The sequence below is a fragment of the Haemaphysalis longicornis genome, unplaced genomic scaffold, assembly GCF_048455015.1.
Source record: "Haemaphysalis longicornis isolate Haplotype H1 unplaced genomic scaffold, Haemaphysalis longicornis Haplotype H1 scaffold_6, whole genome shotgun sequence".
Taxonomy (NCBI): domain Eukaryota; kingdom Metazoa; phylum Arthropoda; class Arachnida; order Ixodida; family Ixodidae; genus Haemaphysalis; species Haemaphysalis longicornis.
In genome coordinates, this window is record NW_027526407.1 from 158,894,810 (window position 1) to 158,918,970 (window position 24,161).

The 24,161-nt window shown below is 44.0% G+C and overlaps 1 protein-coding gene across 4 annotated transcripts in view; it reads right to left on the bottom strand.

Moving 5' to 3' along the window:
• The window catches only part of LOC144141229 (uncharacterized), a 321,032-nt gene that overhangs the window by 2,897 nt on the left and 293,974 nt on the right, over window positions 1-24,161 (bottom strand). For all 4 annotated transcript variants that reach the window (XM_077672786.1, XM_077672784.1, XM_077672785.1 and 1 more), the window contains 2 exons: window positions 13,331-13,664; window positions 11,731-11,853 (listed from right to left, as the gene is read on the bottom strand). In XM_077672786.1, the coding sequence (XP_077528912.1) occupies window positions 11,731-11,853; window positions 13,331-13,664 (457 nt within the window). The remainder of the gene's footprint in view (window positions 1-11,730; window positions 11,854-13,330; window positions 13,665-24,161) is intronic.

Here is a 24,161-nt window from a genome sequence, read left to right on the forward strand (position 1 = left end):
AATACACCGTACTAGTTGGTTTTATATAGATGGTACATATGTACTAATATTAACCTTTATTTCTTCAAATCATAATTGTGACAAGTGAGGGCAGGCCCAAGCCAATGAAAAGCTTGTAGGCAATGGCCAGCCGTTGCCTCCACATCGTAGGTACGCAAATATTGGCAGGTGTCGTTAAGAAAAGAAAATAAGAGGAAAGAAAAAAATAAGCAGGAAAAACAATGATCACAAAAAGAAGTAGCAAAAAAAGAACCAGAAAATGCGTTCAGAAGCATACGCCTCAACTGCTTAATTTGCGAACTAATAACGAGTTTAAAAATATGTCTTTGCATACCCACTGTATAGGCTTGGGTGGTTACGGTCTTACCGAGATTTTCCATATTATTATTTGCAGTTACGGGATTTAAATTTTCACGTATTCTTTTTAGGAGAGCATAGAAGCATTAAAGTCACCGAAGCTGTCTTATCGAATATATTCTATAACATAAGCTAAACTGGCCGGTGACCAGAGCAAGAAGTGTTGCAATCTGCTTTGCGCTCGAGGCGATTGCTTGCGATATTTTCATGAGAATGTGTGTTTTTCACGTGACCATTGTTATTTTCCACACTGAAACGTTATTCCTAAATAAACCCCATGTCGGGAGTACTAAAATTAGGCTGAAGCTTTTCTTCATTAGACAGAAGCTCTTCTTTGAGGAATGTTGCAACATATGTTCCACTCAGGACTTCCGCTTTTACTGCCGGTTCACTACGCTAAAAGGATTTGTCATATTAAACATTTCGTAGATAATTTCTACTCAGGCAGTTCTGGTAGCTTCACGGACAAGTCAATGTACGTGTATTGCCCCGTAAAAGGGAAGTTTTTTTTAATAGCTGGTTGACGTTGCCTTTTTTGTTTTGTTGAATATGACTTCTAGCCTGCGCACAACCTTGGGTAGGTAAGTTACAAACACAGAAGTACATTTTTGGCATCTTCAATTACCTAGACAGGCTAAGCGGTGGAAAGGTGGAAAATACTTGCGAAGAGCGCCAGCCAGCCGAGATCCATTTTCTTTAGACTAAAATTACTTGCTTTCGCTGCGGTCCCATCGTTTCGGGTGAACACGTCTCAAAAGCCCAGTTAAGTCACCTCTTCAAATTAAGCGCTTTCTTGAGAGAAATTCGGGCTAATATTGGGATAGTTCAATTTACAAATACCCTTGTTCTCCTGGCTTCCCTATGAAGGCAGGACGGTTCGTAAATCGAAAGCTCAGTGTAATCGGCACCTGGCTTTCGAAAAATTGGATTTACCTATCTCCGCAGTACTTGGTCGTAACCTCTGCGGTTTGAACAAAAAAGGCTACAACACCCACATAGGAAGCCACTTACATATGCACTGACGCACCCCCCCCCCCACAAACATGCACACACACACACACACACGCACGCACACACACACGCACACACACGCACACACACACACACACACGCACACACACACGCACACGCACACGCACGCGCACGCATGCCCACACACACACACACGCACACGCACGCATGCGCACACGCGCACGCACGCACAGACACAGACACACGCACACGCACACACGTGTATGTGCACGCACATACACACACACGTACACGCACGCGCACATGCACGCACGTGCGCACACAGACAATTGTCACGCATGCACACAGACATCCTTGTCTGCGGCTATCTCGGACGTGAAAGCGAAAAATGTTACCAAGCAAAATACTGCTTCATAGAAACAAAACTCTCAGCGTCGAATTCAGCCTGCGAACTTTTTGTCTTTTAAAATATGGGATTCACTTGTATTTCACATTCATTGCGGGTGCGCACATGTAGGCTCATCATGACGTGAGGAATTGCATAAACGAATCAGTTAGAGCAGGGTGTAAAAAGAAAATGCAAGGTAAAAAAAGTTTACCTCTCGTTCTCAGATCCGCAATTGTAAGGGATCCTTTTATTGCACAGTCACTCTATTGAGTAAGAATAAGAAGTAGGAAGTTGGCAGCATTATTTTCTAGAAATTAAAAGTAAGCAGATCGATCGAAGCTTGCTGCAATTGCAGAAATGTATACCGCGAAGTGTTCCCCGACTGTTATCAAGGCGTAAATGGCACATTGTGTCATGAAATCTAAGTTTTTATTTCGAAAGAATTGGTTCACTTGGTAGGTAGAAATTTGGGCGTGGTTGTGGCGAAAAGATCACACACAAAATGGTCGCCGCAGAGAAAGCAAAATGCCGACAAGCTCAAAAAATTACAAAATGTACAAAAGGATGTACTGATGCCAAATGTCTCAGAGAAGCTCTTGCCAAAAGGTAATGTAATCAAGCTGAAAATGAAGTTTGGTAAATCCTGGTCTGGATGGAAATAGAGACCGGCCCTCCGAAATGTAAGACGGTCGCTCATGCGCAGTACTCCCGCCGCTCTCTGAAATCAGCGGAATAGAGGTGGACCCTAGGAATGCTTGGGGAGCTCAACTTAGAAACATGTGTAGTAGAAGTGTACTCAGGACTACATGGGCGATTTGATCATACGTACCAGCTAACTGTACGTTTCGCTCAGCAGTTTTAAAGTTAAGACGCAAAATATTAAACGATGATGATAACAGGGCATCCGGCAACACGACTCTTTGCACGACAATGACATGACACGTTTAGCAGTTTAGTACTAAAGCTTTCGAATTCACTGCATCATAGGGCTTAGCTGTCATTGTAATTTTTTGGTTTTCCGCTTTGGTAATATGTTCAATATGCGCCATACAATGTCTGCACTGCAATATCCAGATTATTAAAACAAAAAGTTTGTCCGGATATGTTACTACACGGCGGGCAAAGTTTAGGAATGAATGGGAAGAAAGAAATGCGATGAACTTTGTTTTTTCAGAACCAATTGTCTTTTTAGCAAACGAATGTTTCTGACATTTGTCTAGTGGATGGCTTTCAGATATATAAAACGCCGGTCTTGGGGAACTAACCCAGCATTCTGACGCTCAATAAGTCTACAGTGAACTGATGCCTTTCGCAGGCCTCCACAGGTTACGCATGAACCCAAACAAATCAAACGATAACACGATAATATCTTCTGAAAGCGCTATTTGGTGTGACCACTGCTTAACAAGAAGTAATTATTTTGCTCACTCGTACTGACGTTTTCAGTTCATGATAATTTCAGAATAATACAGGGCCATGTCGATATATTACAGCCAAAAAACAATTCGTCAGGGTTAGTGTTCGGAATTATATTTTTCTTTTGTATATTTTTTGGCTTCGGAAAACACGCAGTCTTGCTAGAAAAGTAAAACTGCTAAAAACACTGCTTTCTGCTCATACCCAGATGAAGAACATGCAGATTCGTGGAAGTACTAAGACCGAATAAGCGAATCGCTTGATAGGCATATTTGCTTGATCATCAGGTGGGCTCAGCGATTTGTGCATGGGGTGTGTGTCAGACTCAATGTCTGTACGAAGCGGGTTTGGATCCTAGGTCCTCTTAGTTTTATTTTCTATGCTTGTATTGTTTGTCTGCTGCGGGTCATTTTTCAAACCCTCTTTCGCTAGCCCCAAACGCCGCATTTACTCCCAAATGGGTCTTAGTGCTTTCGCCATAGAAACTGATCCCTACAAACATATTGAACATACACCGCTATGGATTGCCCAGGAACAACTGCTCTGGATTCGTTCTTTCACGCTTTCTTACAAAAACAGTATTTTTTCCAGTTTTACACTCCATGATGTGTTCAAGCAAAGGGCACTTGCAATTTTTTGTGCACAATACTCACCATCATCACTTGTGTTTTGCTTCGGCACCTAATGTCCAGTAACAGTTCTTTGTGCCCCAAGTGATCATATGGATTCTTTACGGTACTTTATATGGAGCACTTTGCTTTCTGCCTCAGACATAGAAACAGCACTGGCGTCAGTTCTTCTCCTAGCTTCTTTTTGTATTAACGTAACACACACTCTTCCACCATCTGCGTGTTCAACTTTTATGTACGCTCGATGACTACGCTGCCACGCAAGGCAGAGATTCCGCTTGGCTGACTAAACAGTCACCATACAAAAGCCGTCTCCCTGGTGTGTTCGCTTGGGTAGTACGCGTTGAAAATATGCGGAACATTTGCCTTGCAAAACATCGAACACCATGTGTGCGAGTGGTTTAAAGTTTGGCTGCTTGCGAGTGGGATATTTTTTTCTATTTAGAATTGCTAATAAAATCCCCGCATGGCGGTAAGTTGTATATTCCTTTATATACGCTGTATAGGATGTCAGCATACGTTTCTTTTGTCAAATGTTTGCTGTGGAAGTAGGAAGGGATGTACAAAGACCCTGCGACAAAAGTTCCCTGAGTTGAGTTGATTGAGCAGGACACATTGTGCAAAGGGATCATTCCAAATCAAAGCAGTTTCTTAAGACAAAGATGGTGCAAACTAGAAGCGTTGTTCTACGCAACGTGAGCCAAAGTCAAATTCTGAAACACAAACCGCTTGGACCGTGTCGAAATGGCGAAATCGCGTAGACGTCGACGACTTCACAACTCGAGCTACCCGGGCTCGTTTTCGACCACGAGAATCCTTTTCTTCTTGAGGGACGTGATGCGCTTTTGTTAATCATTAGCTTTGTTTTGCGCTGCCTAATGCGTAAAGACGACTTTCCTGCAGTGTGCTTCCACCTTTCGACGCCATCAGTTAGGCGCGGAAGGCTTCGCTTTGAAAACTTCAGCTCATTTTGATATCCATTATTTTAAGGCTGCTACACACCACCCTTTTCTAAAATGTGACTGCAGCTAAAGAATTTATTAGCATGTTCATAGCTTCTGGTTCGCTGTTTGGATCACTAGATGCACTTTTTGTTAGAAACTAATGCGAAAACTGCTCTACACAAAGAATATTTGTGTGAAATTACTACGACACTGTTCATCACACCGTCATTGTAGAAGTGGATAAAGATGCGGCTAAAATAACTAGTTGTTCCAGTAAAGAATTTTAATGCACCTATTCAAGGCTGAAAAACCCCAAAGAGAGAGCATGCGACAGCCGCCGATGAATGTGGCGGTAGTACAGAGTACGCGGGTTACGGAACAGGCTGAAGAAAGCTTACGCTCTAAACGCTGGGGCTCTAAGAAAAGTAGCTGGAAGTAGAGGAAGAAGGGGTTTGTACACCAACTCTGACTTGGCCAATCCCTCAGAGTGGGTAAGCGCCATTGATTTTTGGTACCAGCCAAGCACCCAACACTGTGCTGTCTCTACTGCAAATACGTGTTCTAACTATGTCTTTTTTTGACGTCTTCCTCAATTAAAACCAATAATTAAAGCTCGAAAACTTCACTAAGTAAATTGGTCTGTGCTGATCAGGAATGGTGACACTATTCTCGCTCGTAATTATGTTCACTCAACGTGAATTATTGAAACATCTGACCCACTTTTGGTCTCCCGGCAAAATTAAGGAAGGCCAAGTGGTGAAATATCATTACCGTTTCTAGGTCATTTTATTGGTTTAAATAAATGCGAAGCGGCGCTTCATGGGCTAGTATTTTAAAGCGACAGTTGTCTTAGTAGGACCGATGCCGTCCATTCAAACAACTAAAGACTTTCCCCTTAGACCATTCGGTTGACCGAAAGGCTATGATAAGGTCTCTAGATACGCGGTGCCTCTGTGAAACCGGACTTCGATTGCGTCAAGACGGTTACTCTAAAATCATGAAAAAGAACGATTCCAGATAAGACAATACACGCCCCGATTATAAAGACGGAGTACAAAAGTATACCTGTATCGCACACGTTTAGGTCGTTCGTAGATGCGTTTAATTAGTGGGGAAATTATCGTCGCGTGGGTGTGTTCTTCGTTTGATATTTTGGCCTTTGAAGGTTTCGCGATCGGTTGGACGCAAACTTAAGCGAAGGTCGGATTCACGTTTAGCTTTTGCTCTCCTCTTAACTTTCCTCAGAAGGGGATGGTAATTTGATTTCGTATGATCCACGTCATTTGTACAGTTCCCCCCTGTGCAATTTTCCCGAGGGCAGTTTGTAATTTACGTCACGTTAACTCAGTTTATCTTACCCGGCCTCTTCGTTGCAGGAATATAACCATTCGGTGCACTTGCCTTTTATCGCGGAAGCCTTAGTTACCTATGCGGGACAAAAATGCGATGTCTATATGGCCTACAAAACTGGTGATGGTTCACAAAAATTGCTGACGCAAGGCACAAGAAATGGCTCACTCTTTCGAAAAAAAGCACGTCGGTGAATATTCGGGATGGGGTCACATTTTTCAGAGAAGATCTTAGAGACAAAAAAAGAAATATGGTTGAAAAAAAAATGGGAAATTTCTGCTGCGGGGGATTCTCACCATGGTCTTCCGGAAAAAGAAACGACCTCGGAACCCTTGCACAACAGCCGGATCATGTAGATGACTAAAAATAAACCTAGCTGAAGGCTTTCGGGCGTCTACTTAGAAGCGTGCGTAAAGATATGTGCCCAGTTCTACAGAAAAAATAACGGCGTTCCACTTAACGAGAAAGCTGTAGGAAGCGTAGTGATTCGGCATAACGGGCTGTAGTGCCATTATCCGCTCACTGCTACCACCCATCACGCTCTTCGCCGCCATGTCTCAGTCCTCTCTTGGGGAATGGAACGGAGGTTTGTCCAATTCAATTCAAATATCCCGACTTCGCAGCGCTTGCGCTCCCTCTGCCTGAAACAGCGCCAGTGGGAGTTCTCTTATTTTTTGCTACCTTTTTACCCCGCACGTGCCTACACCGCTGGCCTCACTCCGTAGTTTTGAACGCGCCATTTTTTTTTCTTGCAATGCCACTTTTTTTTGTTACTATCCTAAAATTTAAATTTAACCCAACGAGCATTTCTCATAAACGAACGCGGGGGCTTCCGGTTAATTGGGTATATTTTGTCCCGAACGTACCCGCAGTTTTCGCTGCGCTAAACAACGGGGAGATGTATGACAAGCACCAGCGGTTTACGGGTTTCGAACGGTTATGACTATGTAAACCGTTTGGCTTTGGAGGCCTCTGTTTACGCCGTTACGACGGTATGGCGGGCTCTACTTTAGTCCGTTTACTCGGTGCGCAGCGTTATTCCGGCAGTCGATTGACATATTTGAGCTTTACGCGGTTACAGCGAGCTACGACGACAATGTGAGCCCCTAAAGTGCTCTGCACTTAAAAACTAGACCATGCTACTTACACAAGGAGTACCAGAGCACATTCCCCCTGAGAGTGCGTGTGTTTGGCGGACCGAGGGGAGAGACCAAACATTTAGGTCATAGTACCAAAATAAGATCAACACGTCGCAAAGAGCAAGATGATCACGCGAGGCAGTGCAACCGTAGACGAGTGACTGCTGGAAACAAGTCTTTACCGTCCGCAGAATCGCTCACTGCCTGCAACGCGTTACTTGCCCAAATGTCGTCTGTGCAGTCTGTGCTGCGATGAACTGTGAAGCGTCTACATAAACCGCAGATCCAAACAAGGCGGCTCACGCACTACCCGTATATCCCCTCAACAATCCAACACTAATGTTTCGCATTCACTATATACATCTTAGGGAGAGCTTAGGTGTTCTACAAGTTTCTCGTATACGTCTTCTCTGCATCACGACAATCACAAAGCCACACGTAAAGTAAAATATGTTAATGCGCGTGCGGGTTCAGCTATAACGCGTTATTGAACTGTAGGTAATAGAATTATACGTCGTGACCCTACTAAAAAGGTCTGAAGGTTCAGTCCCCATAGATTTGCAAACATGACTGACTCTCCATGCTTGTTTTAATAGGGCCTGCAAAACGCAAGTATCGTTCATTCGAAAGATTGCTTCATTAGAATCATATTGGCACCACTTTTAACGCAAACTTCGCTAAAGTAAACTACGTAATTAGGAAATAAAGGAATGGTCAAGCGAACTACAAGCTCATTTCTCGCAACGGCACCTATGGTGTCATATGTGCCAGACCTGCGATTGGCTGAAGCCGGCAAAACAATAGCAAATTAGGCAGGGCTTATAAGCTTGAAGAACGAGCTATTTCCGCTCACATTTTGATTCACATTCTTTTTATAGCAGTAAGAATGATGGGGTAAACAAGGAAAGCTACAAAAGTACACGTAAAAATAGAGGTACGGTTGCGTACTCCTGTTGGTGCTGAGTGCACTATGCTTGTTTGAGCTGCACACCATCTTTGTCGAGCGAACACCATCTATCACGGAACGATTATTTTTACCTTAACAAACACACATCATGTGCCAATACGGTCAAAAACAAAGGAAAGGCAGAAAATGGCCCGCAGTAGTATGGCGGCGCCATCTAGGTTGACTAACGGTAACAAGGCTCGCAGCACCGTGGCCTCCGCGATTTGCTATCGGCGGCGCGCCGTTGCTCCGGCCGTCCCAATCGCCCGGAGAGAGCGTAAGTTGAAAAGGGGGCGTGGCCGCGTCTTTCGCCGCACCGCGGCGCGCGGAGCCGATGGTTGAAACGAAAGCCGTGTGTGCTGCAGCACTCCTCGAAATGGCGTTTCGTCAACTTTCGCTCTTCGTATCGCAATAAAAAGAAAGCATACCTGATGTCATGGATGCAAAGCGACTCATAGAACCTGATAATGCCTTCATTTTAGCTAGGATTGCAGCTATACGACTTCTTTAATATGTGCCGCATGACGCCCTCGACACACGGAAAATATTCGCTGTTACCAATGGAAAATTTCTGGCGCGTAAATAACGTTCAGCTCGCTTTATAAACTTACTAATCGCTTTATAACGTATAACGTAGTTTATACAATATGCATGGCCAATGCAGTTCAGTAGAACGAAAGGCGCGATCGCGTCAAACCCACGATGGATGGCTGTGCTCTTATGTAGCCTTAGAATTAATGCCTGCTGGGTGGAAGTACCCACCCTATTTTTAGGATTAACACGTTTAAGGAGTATTGCGCTGAGCGATAGCATCAAGGAATGCGGCAATCTGTTTTACACATGCGCGTTAAGGAAGTTACGGTTTCAATTTCAGTCGCAACAAATAAAAAAAACATTGAAGGCAGATGCACCCCGACTTCATTGCATTCTTAACGTATTTCGGTGGCCACAGGCAAGCCCAATTTTGCCTCTTTTGGATTGAATATCCAGGACATTTAAATTTCTAATTACTGATTTCGAAGCACATTCATGTGTTAAGCAATGATGACAGCTTTCATGTTTCCAATGATGACAGCTTTCATGCTGTTCCAACAAGGAAGCACCCGATAATTCTGTCGCCGAAAAGTTTTTGCACCCAAATTTCCGCGCGCCTGAATGTCCGCATCGAAACGTCCTGCACCGATCAAACGCAACAATCACAACGCGATTAACCTTTCGCCGTACAGCGACATATCTTGGTTTCAGCGCTATACCTTGAAGCTTCTGAGACAAGCGGACTTCATGACCTGGTCGTTCGGTTGATCAGCTCAACAAAAACAAAGCTGCAACGCAGTTACACGAATTCCGGCAACGAAGACACGCAGTAACTCAGGCCCCGCAAAGCCGCCGAGAGGAGTCGGTGCAAGCTGCCCAACCATCGGCTAACACCGCCACCTCGCGGCGCGTTGCGGAGTTAGCCAAATTACAGGTTTTTGCTGGGGTATGCGCCGAATGGGACGGCCGGAGCAACGGCGCGCCGCCGGCAGCTGATCGCGGAGGCCATGGCAGCACACTAGGTTTAGCTTGAAGACCTGCTCTTGTCATGTCATTGCAGATGTCGTGAAAGCACACAATTTGCGACGGTAAATTCAAAATTTTAAATTAACTTGATTGATTTTTCACCGAATGAAGCTCTGTTTCCGGACAAGTCTGGGGACACGACAAAACACTAAATCTTTCGTATAAAACAAACTTGTATGTTTTTTGCATGGCCCCTTTAAAGCGATGGTCTACGCAAGCCGAATAAATGTCCTTATACGCACAAGGTATCACGCCTCTGAAAAGCAGGGCGAAAAAAACAGAGGCGGTGCGGATATTACTTCTGCACGAATACGATCCCGCAGAGAATGATACGATTGATCGAAGGAAAGGGGTTTTCAAACCTCAGATTTAAGGGAAGCCTTCTGCAATAGGGAAGAGATGATCGTTAGGCACGCCCAAAAGAGAATTGACGCAGAACCCAATAAAAGCTGTTTCGCCTTTCGAGAATCGACCACCATCTAGAAAAGAAAATTGCGCACGAAAGGGCGTCTTTTGAAGCCAGACATACGACGAGAAAGTTAAGTTCAGATCCTACGTCTCTGTTATTGAAGGAAAGAGCAAGAAGGGGTGGCAAGACCGTCTTCGCCTGAAGCTGTGGCAGCGGTTCGGACTCCAATCTTCGCTGGTAAAGAAACTCGCTCAATATTGGCGCGCCGCGCAGTGCTTTGAGTTCATTACAGCAAGTGCGAGGCCGTACCCGGGAACTAAGCTTCCTTATTTTTACCAAAATTATCGATCCCAATGCCTCGTCTGGTGGTTTCAATCAGAAGGCGACGCACGTCCCATGTGTTCTTGCGGACAAGTACGTCAAGACAAAACTACTCAAAATGAACTCAAACAAATGTTCGCTCCTACACACCTTAGTCGACCTCAGAGTTTTATGAAAACTGGTATTCCAGCAGTATAAACTAGGCACCCCATAGCTATAAATGTATTGACGTAACCAGGCCCCTTAAATAATTCTACCTCTGCATTGCGGTGTGTTTTTATCAAACGCAACCTTCCACTCTCCTGAACACAGCTACAACAAGGGCGAGCTTAACTCGTTACAATCCACCAGTACATTTTTCGTGCAGATGTTATGGATCCAACTTCAACGCATCGCTACGTTGCTGCAGCAAAAGTGGTGTAACAAAGACACCGTAGCGCAATATTAGAAAGGTCAGTTGCCACACACTTGCGAATACTATGTCGTGAAAGTGCGGTGCACGGTTCGAGAAGTTATTTGTCAGTTTCTTCGTGGCAGTGGGGAAATCGGCGACAAAATACCGCACCATAAACGGCTTAGGGCAACGATCCCTCATTTCCACATTTCTGACTCCAGCTTTCGCCTTGTTCTATTTTATTTCTACCATAGTTGTTAAACGGATAAAACGGAAGCATATCTAGAACTACAGTGGGTTTTTCTGTGCAGACTTTTAATTGCCTAATTGGGCCGTGAAGCCACATATATCTTTATTTTAAATATGTAGCCTCTTGCAACTCATCGAACTATTTTCCAGCTGCGAAAGATGCATTTACCCGAACGGAAAAAATCGAAAGGATGAAAATGCTACATTTCGCGCTGCATGATGTCAGTAGTACGCCAATAAAGACTGTACTGCTGTACAGTACTACTGTACAATAAAGACTGTACTACTCTACTGTATTATGCTAATAGAGCATGATAGTTTTCACATACCCCATGCCCTTTGTTCGGAAAAAGCAAAGTTAAAAGTTTTGACCCTCGTCTTCGTCCTTCCCTGTGTCTGGGCAGCTTGCAGTCACTTGGACGTGTATTAGCTCGGTGCGTGTAGGAAGACCCATGAACGGTACTCAAACAAATCATCACGGGCAGACCAAACTGAAAAGAAAGTGACTTCTGGCCCTAAAAACGACCGCTCACAGTTCGTGGATCCTGCCCCACTGAGGAATTGATTATGTCGTGAGCGGAACGACGCAGATGTGGTTGCCCACTTTAGCCCCCGCATCGGCTTGGGAGCAGTAATACAGGATGAGTGCACTATACCCGTGTGGTGTAGCCGCTCTCCGTCGGGGCCGGCGTCTTGGTGGCTCTCCATTTGCAGGATTAGCCGCAAGGGGTCGCTGCGAGCTGCGTCGCACACCAGGTACGTCACGAATGGGAACTGACCTGAGGGGGGAAAGGCTCCGAGTTGAAAACAAACCCCCCCGTATTAGCCCTTTCGACCCTGGTGCCCACATTATAGCACTTTCAGAACAAATTCGAAACACCTAGTTTCGTGGGACACACTTCAAGGACGCTTCTTTCGATAGATATTACCATTTTTTTTTTGCTACAGCTGAACGCTAGATGCCAACGCTAGAAGGCATTGTAGTGAAGGCCACACTGATATCGGGGTGATCCCAGGCCCGAAGTCCTAGATTGATTGCATGGCTGTAACTCAAAAAAATCATTTCAATAGCAGCTTTGACTTTTGTACGTGGGCTCACCGATTCTTAAAATTCAGAAAAACAAACAAAAAAACTTCTCTGTACGAGAGACAGAATAAACATTTATTGGAGCAGTCAGTTTAAAATTTTACTTATCTCATTACTTAGTTAGATGTGGTGGCTTTAAATTTTTCATTGCACCAAAAGTTCAATTTTTTATTTGTAAGCTCATAGAATCACAAAAATAACGAAAACACGCACAAAGAGTTTTCTTGCTTTAAATATTTTTTTGCATTTTAAGTTTTCAAATTCGCTCATTTTTCTAAGTAAAAAAATGTTTGAAATTTGAAGTTTATTGCGGGTAAATGTACATGAGAGATGAATGAATAAGCCGAATGCATGAGGACTGATTGATTTGATTCATTGTGGGGTTTAACGCGCCGACGATGCACAGGCGATGAGGCGCACCGTGGTGACAGAGCAATAGCAGCGCAGCGCCCAGTTCCGTTTGGTCGTAATGCTTGAACAATCCCCTGCAGTTAACACACCTATAACTACATTTTTAGTGCTGGCTTCCATTCATCACTACTTCCCATTGAAGGGTGCACTTAGGAATTTTACACAATTCGCTGGTTTTAGGTTAAGAATGTCTTTCATAGGTGCAGTGAAGCTGAAGGAGAGACCAAGGGCTAGTTATATCAGATTAAACAAGGTTGCAACTTGTCTTCGTGGCCAGTTTGTGTACTCTCGACCTCTGCAGCCCCATTTGAGCGCACCTCATATCCAGCAGGAGTGACTAGGGCAGACGAAAGACACTAAGCTGTTCTTTACGGAGATGGCTTAAGCCGAGCCCACTACCGCAGACCGGTCTAAAAAGATTGTCACGTCTCATTGGCTCCATGGTAGACGACCACACAAATGTTGCGAAAACCCGATGGAACTGCTGTATGTAACTCCGAGCGCAATGAAGAATTTGCCTTACATAGACCAATTTTGATTCAAAGGACATGTTACACGCCTGCGCCCTTCAGAAATTGACAGCTTATGCGGAACGAAAGCATGCAGATGTCTCGAACGTCCTCTGTTCGCCCCCGCCAATAGCGGGTGCTTTGTAGGTATAGGATTCCAGAGGAACGACACTCCTAGATGGAGTGACTAGGAGTGACTATGGTAGAAAACAATGAGTGACTATGTCAGACGAAAGGGAGACACTCAGCTGTTCCTTTCGACGTTCATGAGCAGCAGTCCCTCAAGCACAGCGCGGGGCGAGGAGGACTGCTGCAGCCAGGCGAACGCCTGCCGCTGGCGGCCTAGCTGCATGGCGATCCAGTCGCGCGGCATCGGCGACAGCTCCGTGGTCGGGGAGGGCAGGTCGTGGCAGGTGAAGCCCGCGTTCTCGCAGAAGTCTACCACGATGTGGGATGTCGACTCGGACACCTCCACGGACACCGACCCGGCACCCGATGAAGAGACGCGCGGAGAAGTGGCTCCTCCCGCCGCGCCGGCTGCTCCCTGGGCGGAGCCACCCAACAGGGCCCCCTCGAACACTTCCTGGAAGCGGGAAACAAAAGAGTCCCAAGTTAAGGCCAAAAGAGTGTGTGTATGTCTACATAGTGAAACAGCCCCTCAGGACACTGAGGATAGAAGAAAGAACACACGACAGCAAGGCATCAGTTTCTTCATTTATTGTTTGTGCCCTCAAGAGCACTTTTTTATATATTTATTATACCCTCAGGGCCAAAGGCATTAAAGATGGGAGTGATACACAAAAGGCATCAGAAAACGAAGTTGCATGGTGAGAACAACGCGGTGTGCAGAAACAAGCTTACAGATAAAGAAGGAAAGACAAAGAAAAGTAATATTGTCACGAAGGCAAAGACAGTGCAGTTGTCTTGAAGGAAAACACGTGTATTGGAGCGAACTTGTGCTCCCCTAACAACTCAAAGAATACGCAGGCGACCAAGAAGCAGCCAACAAAGTGACGTGTGCGGGCGAGCGTCGGCGAGTCGAATGCCGCGGCGTCTGCTCTGTGCTCATTCATCTCTCGACGCGAGGCCTCTCGAACAGTTGAATAGCATCCATAACACTTTGTATCGTAGAAGATTAATCTAGGCTGGTGAAGTTAGTTTGCGACACTCCCTCTATCAAAGGAGATGACATGTAAGGCACAAAGAATATAATATGCCGTTCACTTAGCCGACGGATAACACAGATAACATAGCCCGGTGCAGCCATGGTTCGTAGCAGTATTATCGCAACAATGTAGTTTCGTAAACAGTGATGAATATCCGATATTTTCTGCGTATGCATTAGTGGCTAGGGCTTCACGAAACAATTGGTTATCAGCGATAGCCGCTGTTTCAGCTGTAACGTGGTTCCATTCTGGGGCTGAGCGTGCAAGAATGAATGAGTGGCAGATTTTACATGAAAATAGTTCATGCCCAAATTTTACCGGTGATCAATGCGATGGGAATTGTACTGCGATTGGGGTAAATGTTTGTTGCACAGAATGGAATGATGGTATATTTTTCGCAGCATGGTTAACCGAAACACTTAAGGGAAAGGCTGTTTTTCATTGAAGATATTATGGCACTCGTGTAATAATCAACCAAACCCAATTGGCCTAACTGTCAATCATACTATGTTAATGTGTCTAATCCTGCTTAAACCGAGGCTGTTCTGGGGCCTAAGACCTGCCAGTTTAAAGTTTTTGAAGTAAGTACAACCGCATTAAAAAAATTAACAGTGGAAGCAAGTACGGCTATAGATAGCACCGCCCACCAAACAATGCGAACGCAGAGGCAATTTTAAGAAGATGGGCGGAAAACAAGGTGCGCGGAAAAGACAAAAGATGTCTAATGGCCGGTGGTCATGCTAGAATAGCGTAGAGACAATGAGACGAACATGGGTTGGTCTGACCATTGTCTGATCATTGAAGCTACAGACCATGGCGCATTGCCTCCGTAGCTCCTTTCCTGAGTCTTGACGTTTTTTCGCTGACAAACTTGCAATTGTGTGTATGACAGAACGCCCTCTGAGAAAAGGGTTAAAACCAATGCTTCAAAATGCTGTCGCAGAAAGCGTAGAGGAACCACACAAGATGCTTAAAATAAAAACGGCCCAAAAAGTTTCAAAATATCAGTTTACATAACATGTGTCAGTAAACCGCCTACGGGTCAGGATGGATTTAATTAATGAAGGCAGACGCAGCTGTTGGCGGAGATGAACAAACCCAACACTCCTGAAGTAGCATGGAAGTGGTGCACGACGTCCTTCATGCAATATTCCTGCAATATCCGTTAGCCTGCCTGGATTAGAGTAATACAATGAGAACAAAAAATCTCCTTCAAACTCCTATTACACGGCATGCATGAATGGCAGAAAACCATAACATGGAAAGAAAAGTTGACTTTAATTGAAAACAGGAGTATCGTGAATTTTTACCAAACGATCTTCACCCAGAAGACTCAGGGGCTATCTTCTTTCCTAGAAGCAAGTTCGTTCGACTAGATTTTGTTCAGTTTCCCGAACTCACGCACTCTGGTTTTTAAAACTAATGAGATTTGCGGCCTTCCTTCCTCCAGCCTATAAATTATTCGTCCTGGCTTTTCTCTGCAGTTCGTTTTCTCTCTGCCTTTTTGCGTTAGGCGGATGGTTCAGAAATTAGTTCCTTTAAGCAAACAGGAAAATGGCAACGCAGCCCGGGCGTCTACACGCCCTAGGCCTGCCAGAAAAAATAAAAACTGATGGTGGCTGCTCACGGGAGCAGAAGCGAAGACGAAGGAGAGGTCCCTAAATGTATGAGAGAAGGGAAGTATCTCGTTCACCGCTAGGCCATACTACAGGCACAACGAAAATGAATGGCCTCTAGCATTTTCCCTCTATACGTGACATGGTAACCCAACAAACCTTTCTGCATAAAATTTCAGTTTGGAATCTTTATAGCGCTGTTCTTACACACGATGCCGTATTTCTATGAAACATGAACTCGTTCCAAAGAGTGTATTTTATAAAAGGAGTATGTAAACTTCTCTTCATCTTGTCTAATTGCGCTCCTTTGTGGTGTGCACATGAAAAACATTTATTCTCTGTTCTGTTGCAGCGCTTTGTTCCTATACGCTGGACACTTTGAAGAAATGATTGGTATCAGCATCAGCATCATTATGAGCGCATGTATTTCCGATGCTGGACTACTGCATTACAAGAAACATCCACAGCCTCCTGGTCCCGCACTCTCAAAATCCAACCTTCGCACGCGATTTTTCTTATTTCCTACTTAAATCCAATGTCAAGTCTTCATGTTGCTTCTCCTTGTGTTGCATTTCACTGCTTGGACGGTACACGTGCCGTGAATTCACTTCACTGCGTGCCACGCCACGTTCCACTATTAATTTGAGTTAGGACGTCTCTAACCCAAGACTGTACCCCAATACACGGAGGTCGTTGTTCGCCGTCGTAGTTATACGTATTCGCTAATATTGTCATCCTTATTTCCGTGGATTGGTTTCTATGAACTTTTCAAGTCTCTTCAAGGTTGTCTTCAACCTGTTTTATTTAAGGATGCTCAGCAGTTCTCCACGTTTATGGCCGAAGCATAATCCCCAAAAGTAGGTATTGCGTGCATACCAATATTTTGGACGCAGATCTAGTTTTGTATTCATTTCTTGAAACTTTTCGCTGAGTGTACTCCATGACACATTCATTTAGTGGCTGGTGTATTTATTGTGGTTTCGAACAAGACTGCCATTTTTACCAGGTAGATTACCTGCACAGTGAAGCAGTGAAGCGTCCTGACATCGCCCTTTTATAGTTACGCATTACAAAAAAGCACAACAGACAATCTTATTTTGCGTATATTTATGTGTTTATAGCGACAAAAATGATAGCAAATAAAGTTTATAGCGACGAAAGAAACCTGGTATGCGGGAGGTACAGGGTTCATATGCGCATACCGCCGTGCACCCACCGTATTCTTTATAGACTACAGGCGTTCCTGGTCGAGTGTGGACACTTGAAAGGGGAACGTACGCCTGGAACACTGCCTTTACCCTTGCGAGGTGCCCCTGACCATTGTCCGACTGACGGGGCCCCCGGGATGAACGTCCTGCCTGAGCGTCCACCGCGCCTTGGTGGAGCCGGGCTCCTACCCTTAAAATAGGTACAAGCGACTCCTCGGCCTCGCTCTCGTCCCTTGCGCGTGACTACAACACTTCGGAACCTTACCCGGCTTGCCCAGAAAAGCACTCCTATGACTGCGAAACTGCCCAAACTTTTTTTTTCCAGATGGCTTAAATATATCTGGCTTACATTGCCTATCACAAGTTGGTCACCATTGGCGATGCAGCGATAGGGGGCGTAAAGTGAGCGACAATCTAGCGTATCACACTTTTTTTTAGTGTGTTCGCTGAAGTACGCAAAATTTGCTTTGAACTGTCGGTAATTTTGGTGTAATTTTTTTTTCAGGCTTACTATATTATGCACAATTCCACCATGCCATGGGCAATGCACCAAGGTTGTAAAAAACTGCAGCCGCTGAACACCACGCGTCACCCTTGATACCTTTGCCAATTTTTTCCTCGCGAAGTTCGCAAGCAAAAAGAAAACAGGTAGCACTATTGGGATATTCCCTGGCTTGTGCATAATTCATACAAATATTAGAAAAAGCATATAAATGAGCGTACACACGCATATATTATCTCTCGTGGAATGAGCCTGTAACTGTTGTTATACGATAACTATCTGGAAACAAGTTATGAGGCAATTGGCCTCTGAAGCGACTGTAACACTACTCACCATGGCTTCTTTGGTCATCTTTATTCATGGAGTGGTATGGCACTACATTTATTTATTGATTTCCTGATTTTTGAAATATTTTTTTCAGAACATTATCTAAGAACATGGTTTAATTTTTACGCAATAGATCAAAATCGCTGAGTCCTGTGAATATACTAGATAACTTTTGCATTGAGTTATTTTTGATAGCAATGTATAAAAAGTAATGAAGGTGTATTTAAGAATCTTCCTAAATAGGACTAAGCGCACAGAACCGGGCGTCAATATATAACCACAACTCCTAAGGTGAATTTTACCAACTTAATTTTCTGAAACAATTCTCAAAGATTCAGAAATTCAAAAAGTCTATTTTCGGAAGTTGTAGAGGGAGGTTGGGAATAAAGGCTACAAAAGGCCGGCAGAGGCCAAACCTGTATGGGCACAGTTCTATGGCAGCATTCGTTTAATTATTACCAAGCAATAATTGGGCTTCGCGGATTCTGCAGATAAGGAAAGCTTACTATGGAAGCACCACGAATTATAAACACATGGCGATGATCTTAGTGTTCGTCTGGCTGCAGAGATCTAAATAAGAAAGGAAGTACGTAAGGAAACAGAAGCACAAAACTCCTGTTTTGAGACACATGAAATATCAAGTATATGCACCAGGTACAGCACTAGAGAGCAAAGTACAGGCTTTGATACAAGAGTAAAACTTTAACTTGGGTTTAGCGCATCGACATATCAATGGCGCATTGAACGGCAAGGTCTGAAAAACATCCAGAGTGCTACACATTGAAGAAAGACTGCTTCAAAAAAAATTTTCTCACAGGTGTCTGAAGTTTATTTGTGGGGCAGTTGAAATCAATCTGGTACCCGACTTCGTTTCGTACGTCTGAATCTGCGACTGTTTAGTGTGTCGGTGTGTTGAAACAAAAAAGACTGCCTGCCGTAACTTTTTTGAATTTCGGTGTATGTATTTTGAGATATCTGAAGGAGTGTATCGTGTTGTTATTTATATCAGGATTTACATTCTGCATAATTTGAAAAAGCTTCATATAATAAATTAGGCCCGACTGAAGAATACTATACTAAAACAATTGTCAAGGCGTTCTGAAGTCAGTGGTCATTAAATTTTGCGACTATTAAGTATTGCTGTGGAGACCATGAAGAACAACTATGAAGACCATGCAATTTCGCGACTATATGAAGTATCGCTTTTTGTGACGATCAGCCTTTTATGGTTACTTTATTTGTCTTTGCCCATACTGATATTCGGTAGCAAAGTCTGGAATAGATATGAGACTTATAAAGCTGTTTTGAGCCAAAGGGCATTAAACCACTTTATATGTAGAGAACGCAAATCTATTTTTTTAAATTATATTGCCCACAGTGTTCTATATGCGGATTCCAAGGCAATTCTTTATGAATTACACCCCTACAAACTGTCCTTCTTTTTCTTGGTTTATCATTTGTCCCCATATTCGGTAGGCATCCGTCGATCTATCTTCTTTGTAATTGTTCTAAAAATATACAGGGGATTCTTCGATGCGTTTACCTGTAGTTTATTTTTGTCCAACCAGTTGGACATTTCTGAATATGGAGTTCAGTTATGCTGCAACTAGAACTAAATATGTTAGTGTTATCTGCATACTTAGCTATGTACGGCGCACATAGTATGTTTGAAATATCATAGATGTATACAAAAAGAAACCATAGATCAAAACTTTGCTCCTGGCGGAGTGTCTTGTTCCGGTTCTACTAATTGTGAATAAATAACATTATATTCAACAAATTGCCCCCTAATACTTACATATAGCCTTATAAGGTCAGCCGCCACCCCACGTATTCCTATGTCTTCTATCTTTCTCATCGATATTTCGTAATTGATAGAGTCAAAAGCTTTTTGAAGGTTCAAGAATTACCCGATTTTACATTTGTAATCCTCTATAGTAGTATTATAGTCTCCTTATATTCGGGTTGGGGGAATAAAAACTCATTGCAATGTCTGTAAAGAAAATTTGCTGCTTGCGAAAGTTCTCTTTCCTACCACGCCAGCGAGCGATATAACCCTTACGCTCTTATAATTGTCCAATCGGTTTTACAGCCCGGTGGTGTTTCATTCAAGCGTCGAACGTATCAAAATTTCGGCAAATATCTCGCGCTAGCGATTCATTCCGAAACACTGACGTCGGCGTGCACGCCGAAACCAAACGAAATCTTTAGTAACTTCGTATTTGTTTCATCACGAAAATGGCTTATCGCTTTTTGTAATTCCCCGTAGGCTTTCACACTCCTAACTATGCACAATCATCTGAGAAGTCTTTTTTTTTACTTTACTCAAAAGGGCTTCCGCTGATCCTCCGGCACATGCGTTGGGGATTGCACGCGGCCATGTGTATTTTATGGCATGCAGTTTTTACTTCATCTAGAATACAGTTTAGTTCGACCAGCCGTAAGTCACGTTGGCCGCAGTAATGACTGAGTTCCTTGAGATCCCCCTTGTCAGTATGCTATATCGCCGTCAGCCCCCATACTTTGCAAAGCCTATCCAAAGTCATGGGGGGTCATTAACATAGTCTGCTCTTTATGTTGTGTTCATCAAACATTTTAGCTTGATAGATTATACGCGTGGAATCGCTTCTATGTCTCTAAATTGCGTTTACAAAGTGGCGAAGCTTGCATCTAAGTCGCGCAAGCATTGGATCATTCTGAAGCTGCAGGATTTCTTTAAACGTGAGCACTTTAGGACACATCATTACGCATTTGCACAAGTTTTAAATTGTTTATTTACATGTTACATGTTCCGTCATGGCTTTGCACTGTGCTAGGAGTAGTAATCATTTTATGCATCCATATCGTCGGCTTCCTCATACCAAGCACGACATGCGCGGTAGTGCTTCACGGCAGCTGGAACGCAGCAGTGGCGTGCGCGTGCATGACGCATGCGTCGCGTTTCTGGAGTCGCGTCGAGGTACCAGGGAGCAGGTGTTGCGCCAGCTGTGGCGTTGTTGGTTGCTAGGCAACTCAAGACACCTCTCAAGGTTTTCGCCAATTTTTTTTTTGTGTGTGTGTGCTAAACCCACTGGGTGAACCAGGGTCTCTCGGCAGTCGCCGTTAGGTATGCGCTCATGAGCGGTCAGCATTTTCTTCGTATTTTTAACGCGTTACGCGCTTCCGGCCAGCTGCAACAGCTCCGCTATAAAAAGACACTGAAACTGTGTTGTGTTAAAGAAATAGAGTAACTACCGTATAACGGTCGGTTTAATGGTTCCTGGAAAGCGCAAAAAAAAAAGCATGCAAGGTGCGGACGGGACACAATGCAGCTGCGTCCCATTTACGTTTCTTTTTTTGTACTGCCGGCTTTTTTCGCTGTTAAAGAATGTATTCTGTGCTTTTATGGGCTTCTTGTCGGCACTAGAGGGAGCGCAAAGATTACTCTAAGTAAAAGGCCTTTGCATAATAGACTTCTCATGCCCCTGGAACAGCGTTGACAATGCGGCCGGGTCGCCAAAGCTCTTGTGAGCTTCCTTAAAGCCCCAAGTAGAGGAGACTTGGCGGCGGTCTACCGCTCCGCCAGTTTTGCTTGTTTTTTGTGTGTCTGCGTGTGCGTTCTCCTGTCTTTGCATTCGTTGTCACTAAATATTCACCAACCATTTGAAGCAGCGAGTCCAGCATTCGGCAGGGCTGACCTGTTCCGACCCATAAAGTAACCTCCACCCCCTCATTCATTCGGAACTCCTTAGGCCTCATTTATCTACGGCGTCAATATCCATGCTTTCGAAGGTAAGTTGCGTTTGCTGTGAACACAGAGACGGACACCGGAAAAAACAGCTATACTTTCACGAGAAGACGGTGCAACTAACAACTGATTTATTCGCAAAAATGCGAAAACATATACATAGAACAACACAGAATGGAACAACAAATTCCAGATAAATGGGGAAGGGAAGTCAGACGGGGGAAATATAAAGATAAAAAGATAGTGGTGGTCGGAGCCAGTCCACGTGTTGTCGTTAAAGGGATGATTCTTAAAACTGAATCTCACTCTGTGTGAGCGTAGTCGAAAGACGGCTCACGCATTCACGGAAAACAGAAAACGCTATATATATCAAATGGGACATTTTGTATTTAGTGCGGAACAAAATGGTGGTTTTTTCAGACGCTACGTCATACTTGCACCTCGCACCGTGTGCCGGATGATTTGCCACTGTGCTGACCTGTTGACAGGCATATGTAGGTTCATGCACTCTTTCGTTAATACATTGGCCTGATTGTCCGATGTAGAAACGACCGTAAGACAAAGGTATCTCATATACAACACCCTGAACGCAATTCACAAATTTGCGTATGTGCCGAACCTAGCATTTTGCCTTAGAAGCTCCCTTTTCTTTCCTTACCTGCAAAGCCTTGCAAAGGCCTCCGAGCTTTAAAGGTGCTCTGAAAACAACAGGTACTCTATGCTTTCCCCCGACTTTTTTTAACCAGTCGGAAATGCCATGGGAAAATCCACAATAAAATAACCTACAGACCACATGGTATTATTTTAAAACCTACTTCTGCCACGGAATCACCTGCTTACAATGTCGCTGTAGACATCTTTGTAAGAAACTTCAACTGCCACGAAAGACCCCGCATGGCGCAGGGTTAACCGTTTGTCGCGCTGCGCCGACATGAAATGCGTCAGCGTGAAAACGAAATTACAGTGAAATGAATCAGAGTACCTTGCTGCCAAGAACAGTCATCTGCACTTCTGGAGACGTTACGTAATGTCATCATTAGCTGGTGGATTTCAACAGCTCGCTATATAATAACATTTTGGCCCTGGTGTCATCATTTCACGAAACCAAACAACGTATCTTCCAGCACCTGGAGAACAAAATTAGAACGGCGAGCATTCGGGGGAAGAATTCTTGAAAAAAGCCCCTTGGTACAGACATCGGCACTGTTGCGTTTTCACACAGCTGGACGCTACAAAAATTGAGAAGCTTCGGTGTACACAACATATGAGAGGGGGCGGGTAAGGAAACCGAGAAATTGGTTTGCCGAAACGTCCGCTAATCTGTAAATACTTCCCTTACCAGCTTTATTTTTTTGCCTGTAGGCTGGATGCGATATAAATTTAATGAGCACAAGAAAACCATTTTTTACTACAAGTAACAAACGATTTAATGTCTTAATAAGCTAAATAATTTTCATGACTGTAAATGATGAAGTAATTGCAATATGAGCTAAATTTTTCTTTTCTCAGCTTATCCGGTCAGAAACTATGCAAACACAGAGAAAAGCAATTTTTCCTCGAACTAAAAATTACAGGGCCACATAGTTACACTACGAGCACAAGACTGCGTATGTGTCTGCGTGTGTGCAGCAGCATGCGGATCCAATTTCAATTTAAAGTTCAATTTATTTCGGGCATAAACAGCCGGAAATTCTTCCTGCCCCGACGGAGTGGCGGAATTACCACCGCTCCTTTAGTCATTTGCCTGGTGTTGGTGAGTAGAGAATAATGTTATACCGTTGTCAGGTACGTGCTGCCTATTTTATCCATTAAACAGCGTTATTCGCCGAAAGGGTGGCCATCGTAGTCAAAATCATTTTACAGATGAAGTTCACGATGAAAACGGGAACTGTTTGCGGAGCAAAGCTCCTGAGGCTTTAATTTATTTTCCGAGCTTCCCCGTCCGGAACCATGTCGCGGACACGTCGCACAGTACACAACAGCGCTGTAATTACCGTCTGGCGCTGGGAACATCCTATGAGATTTGGTATTCACTGTCAAACCCGGCAGGTAATATCTGTTACATTCACATTGTCCCAGAGTTCAGAGCTGCTGAAAACGGAATTGGCTAAGATGCTCACGTTTTATCTTCGGTTTTTCTGGGGCTAACACCGTTTTGTGCGAAAGTTCTTGGTTTGGGCTGTCTTAGGGGTAATGTCAAGTTTCGGGCTCGAAGATTCCCTCCTGTAGAAATGCCAATTTATTTTGATGTGCACTTTTGGTTGAACCTTTTTTCCCACAAAGTGCTATGACTGCTTTATTGCCCTGTAGCTTTCAAAAAGTGCACTTATCATACCTTATTGACGTGAAAGCCTTGCATGTCTCTTGGGAAAGTTACTTTAAATGAGAGTGGCGTGGTCACAAAGGGAACAAAAGTCTCATGGCCACAAGCGAACCGAAGATGTGAGGCGTCGAAAAGATGAACAAGCATTTTCAACGCATTTATGTTTCATTGGTAATAACTATTACCAATGAAACTATTAATATTACTATTG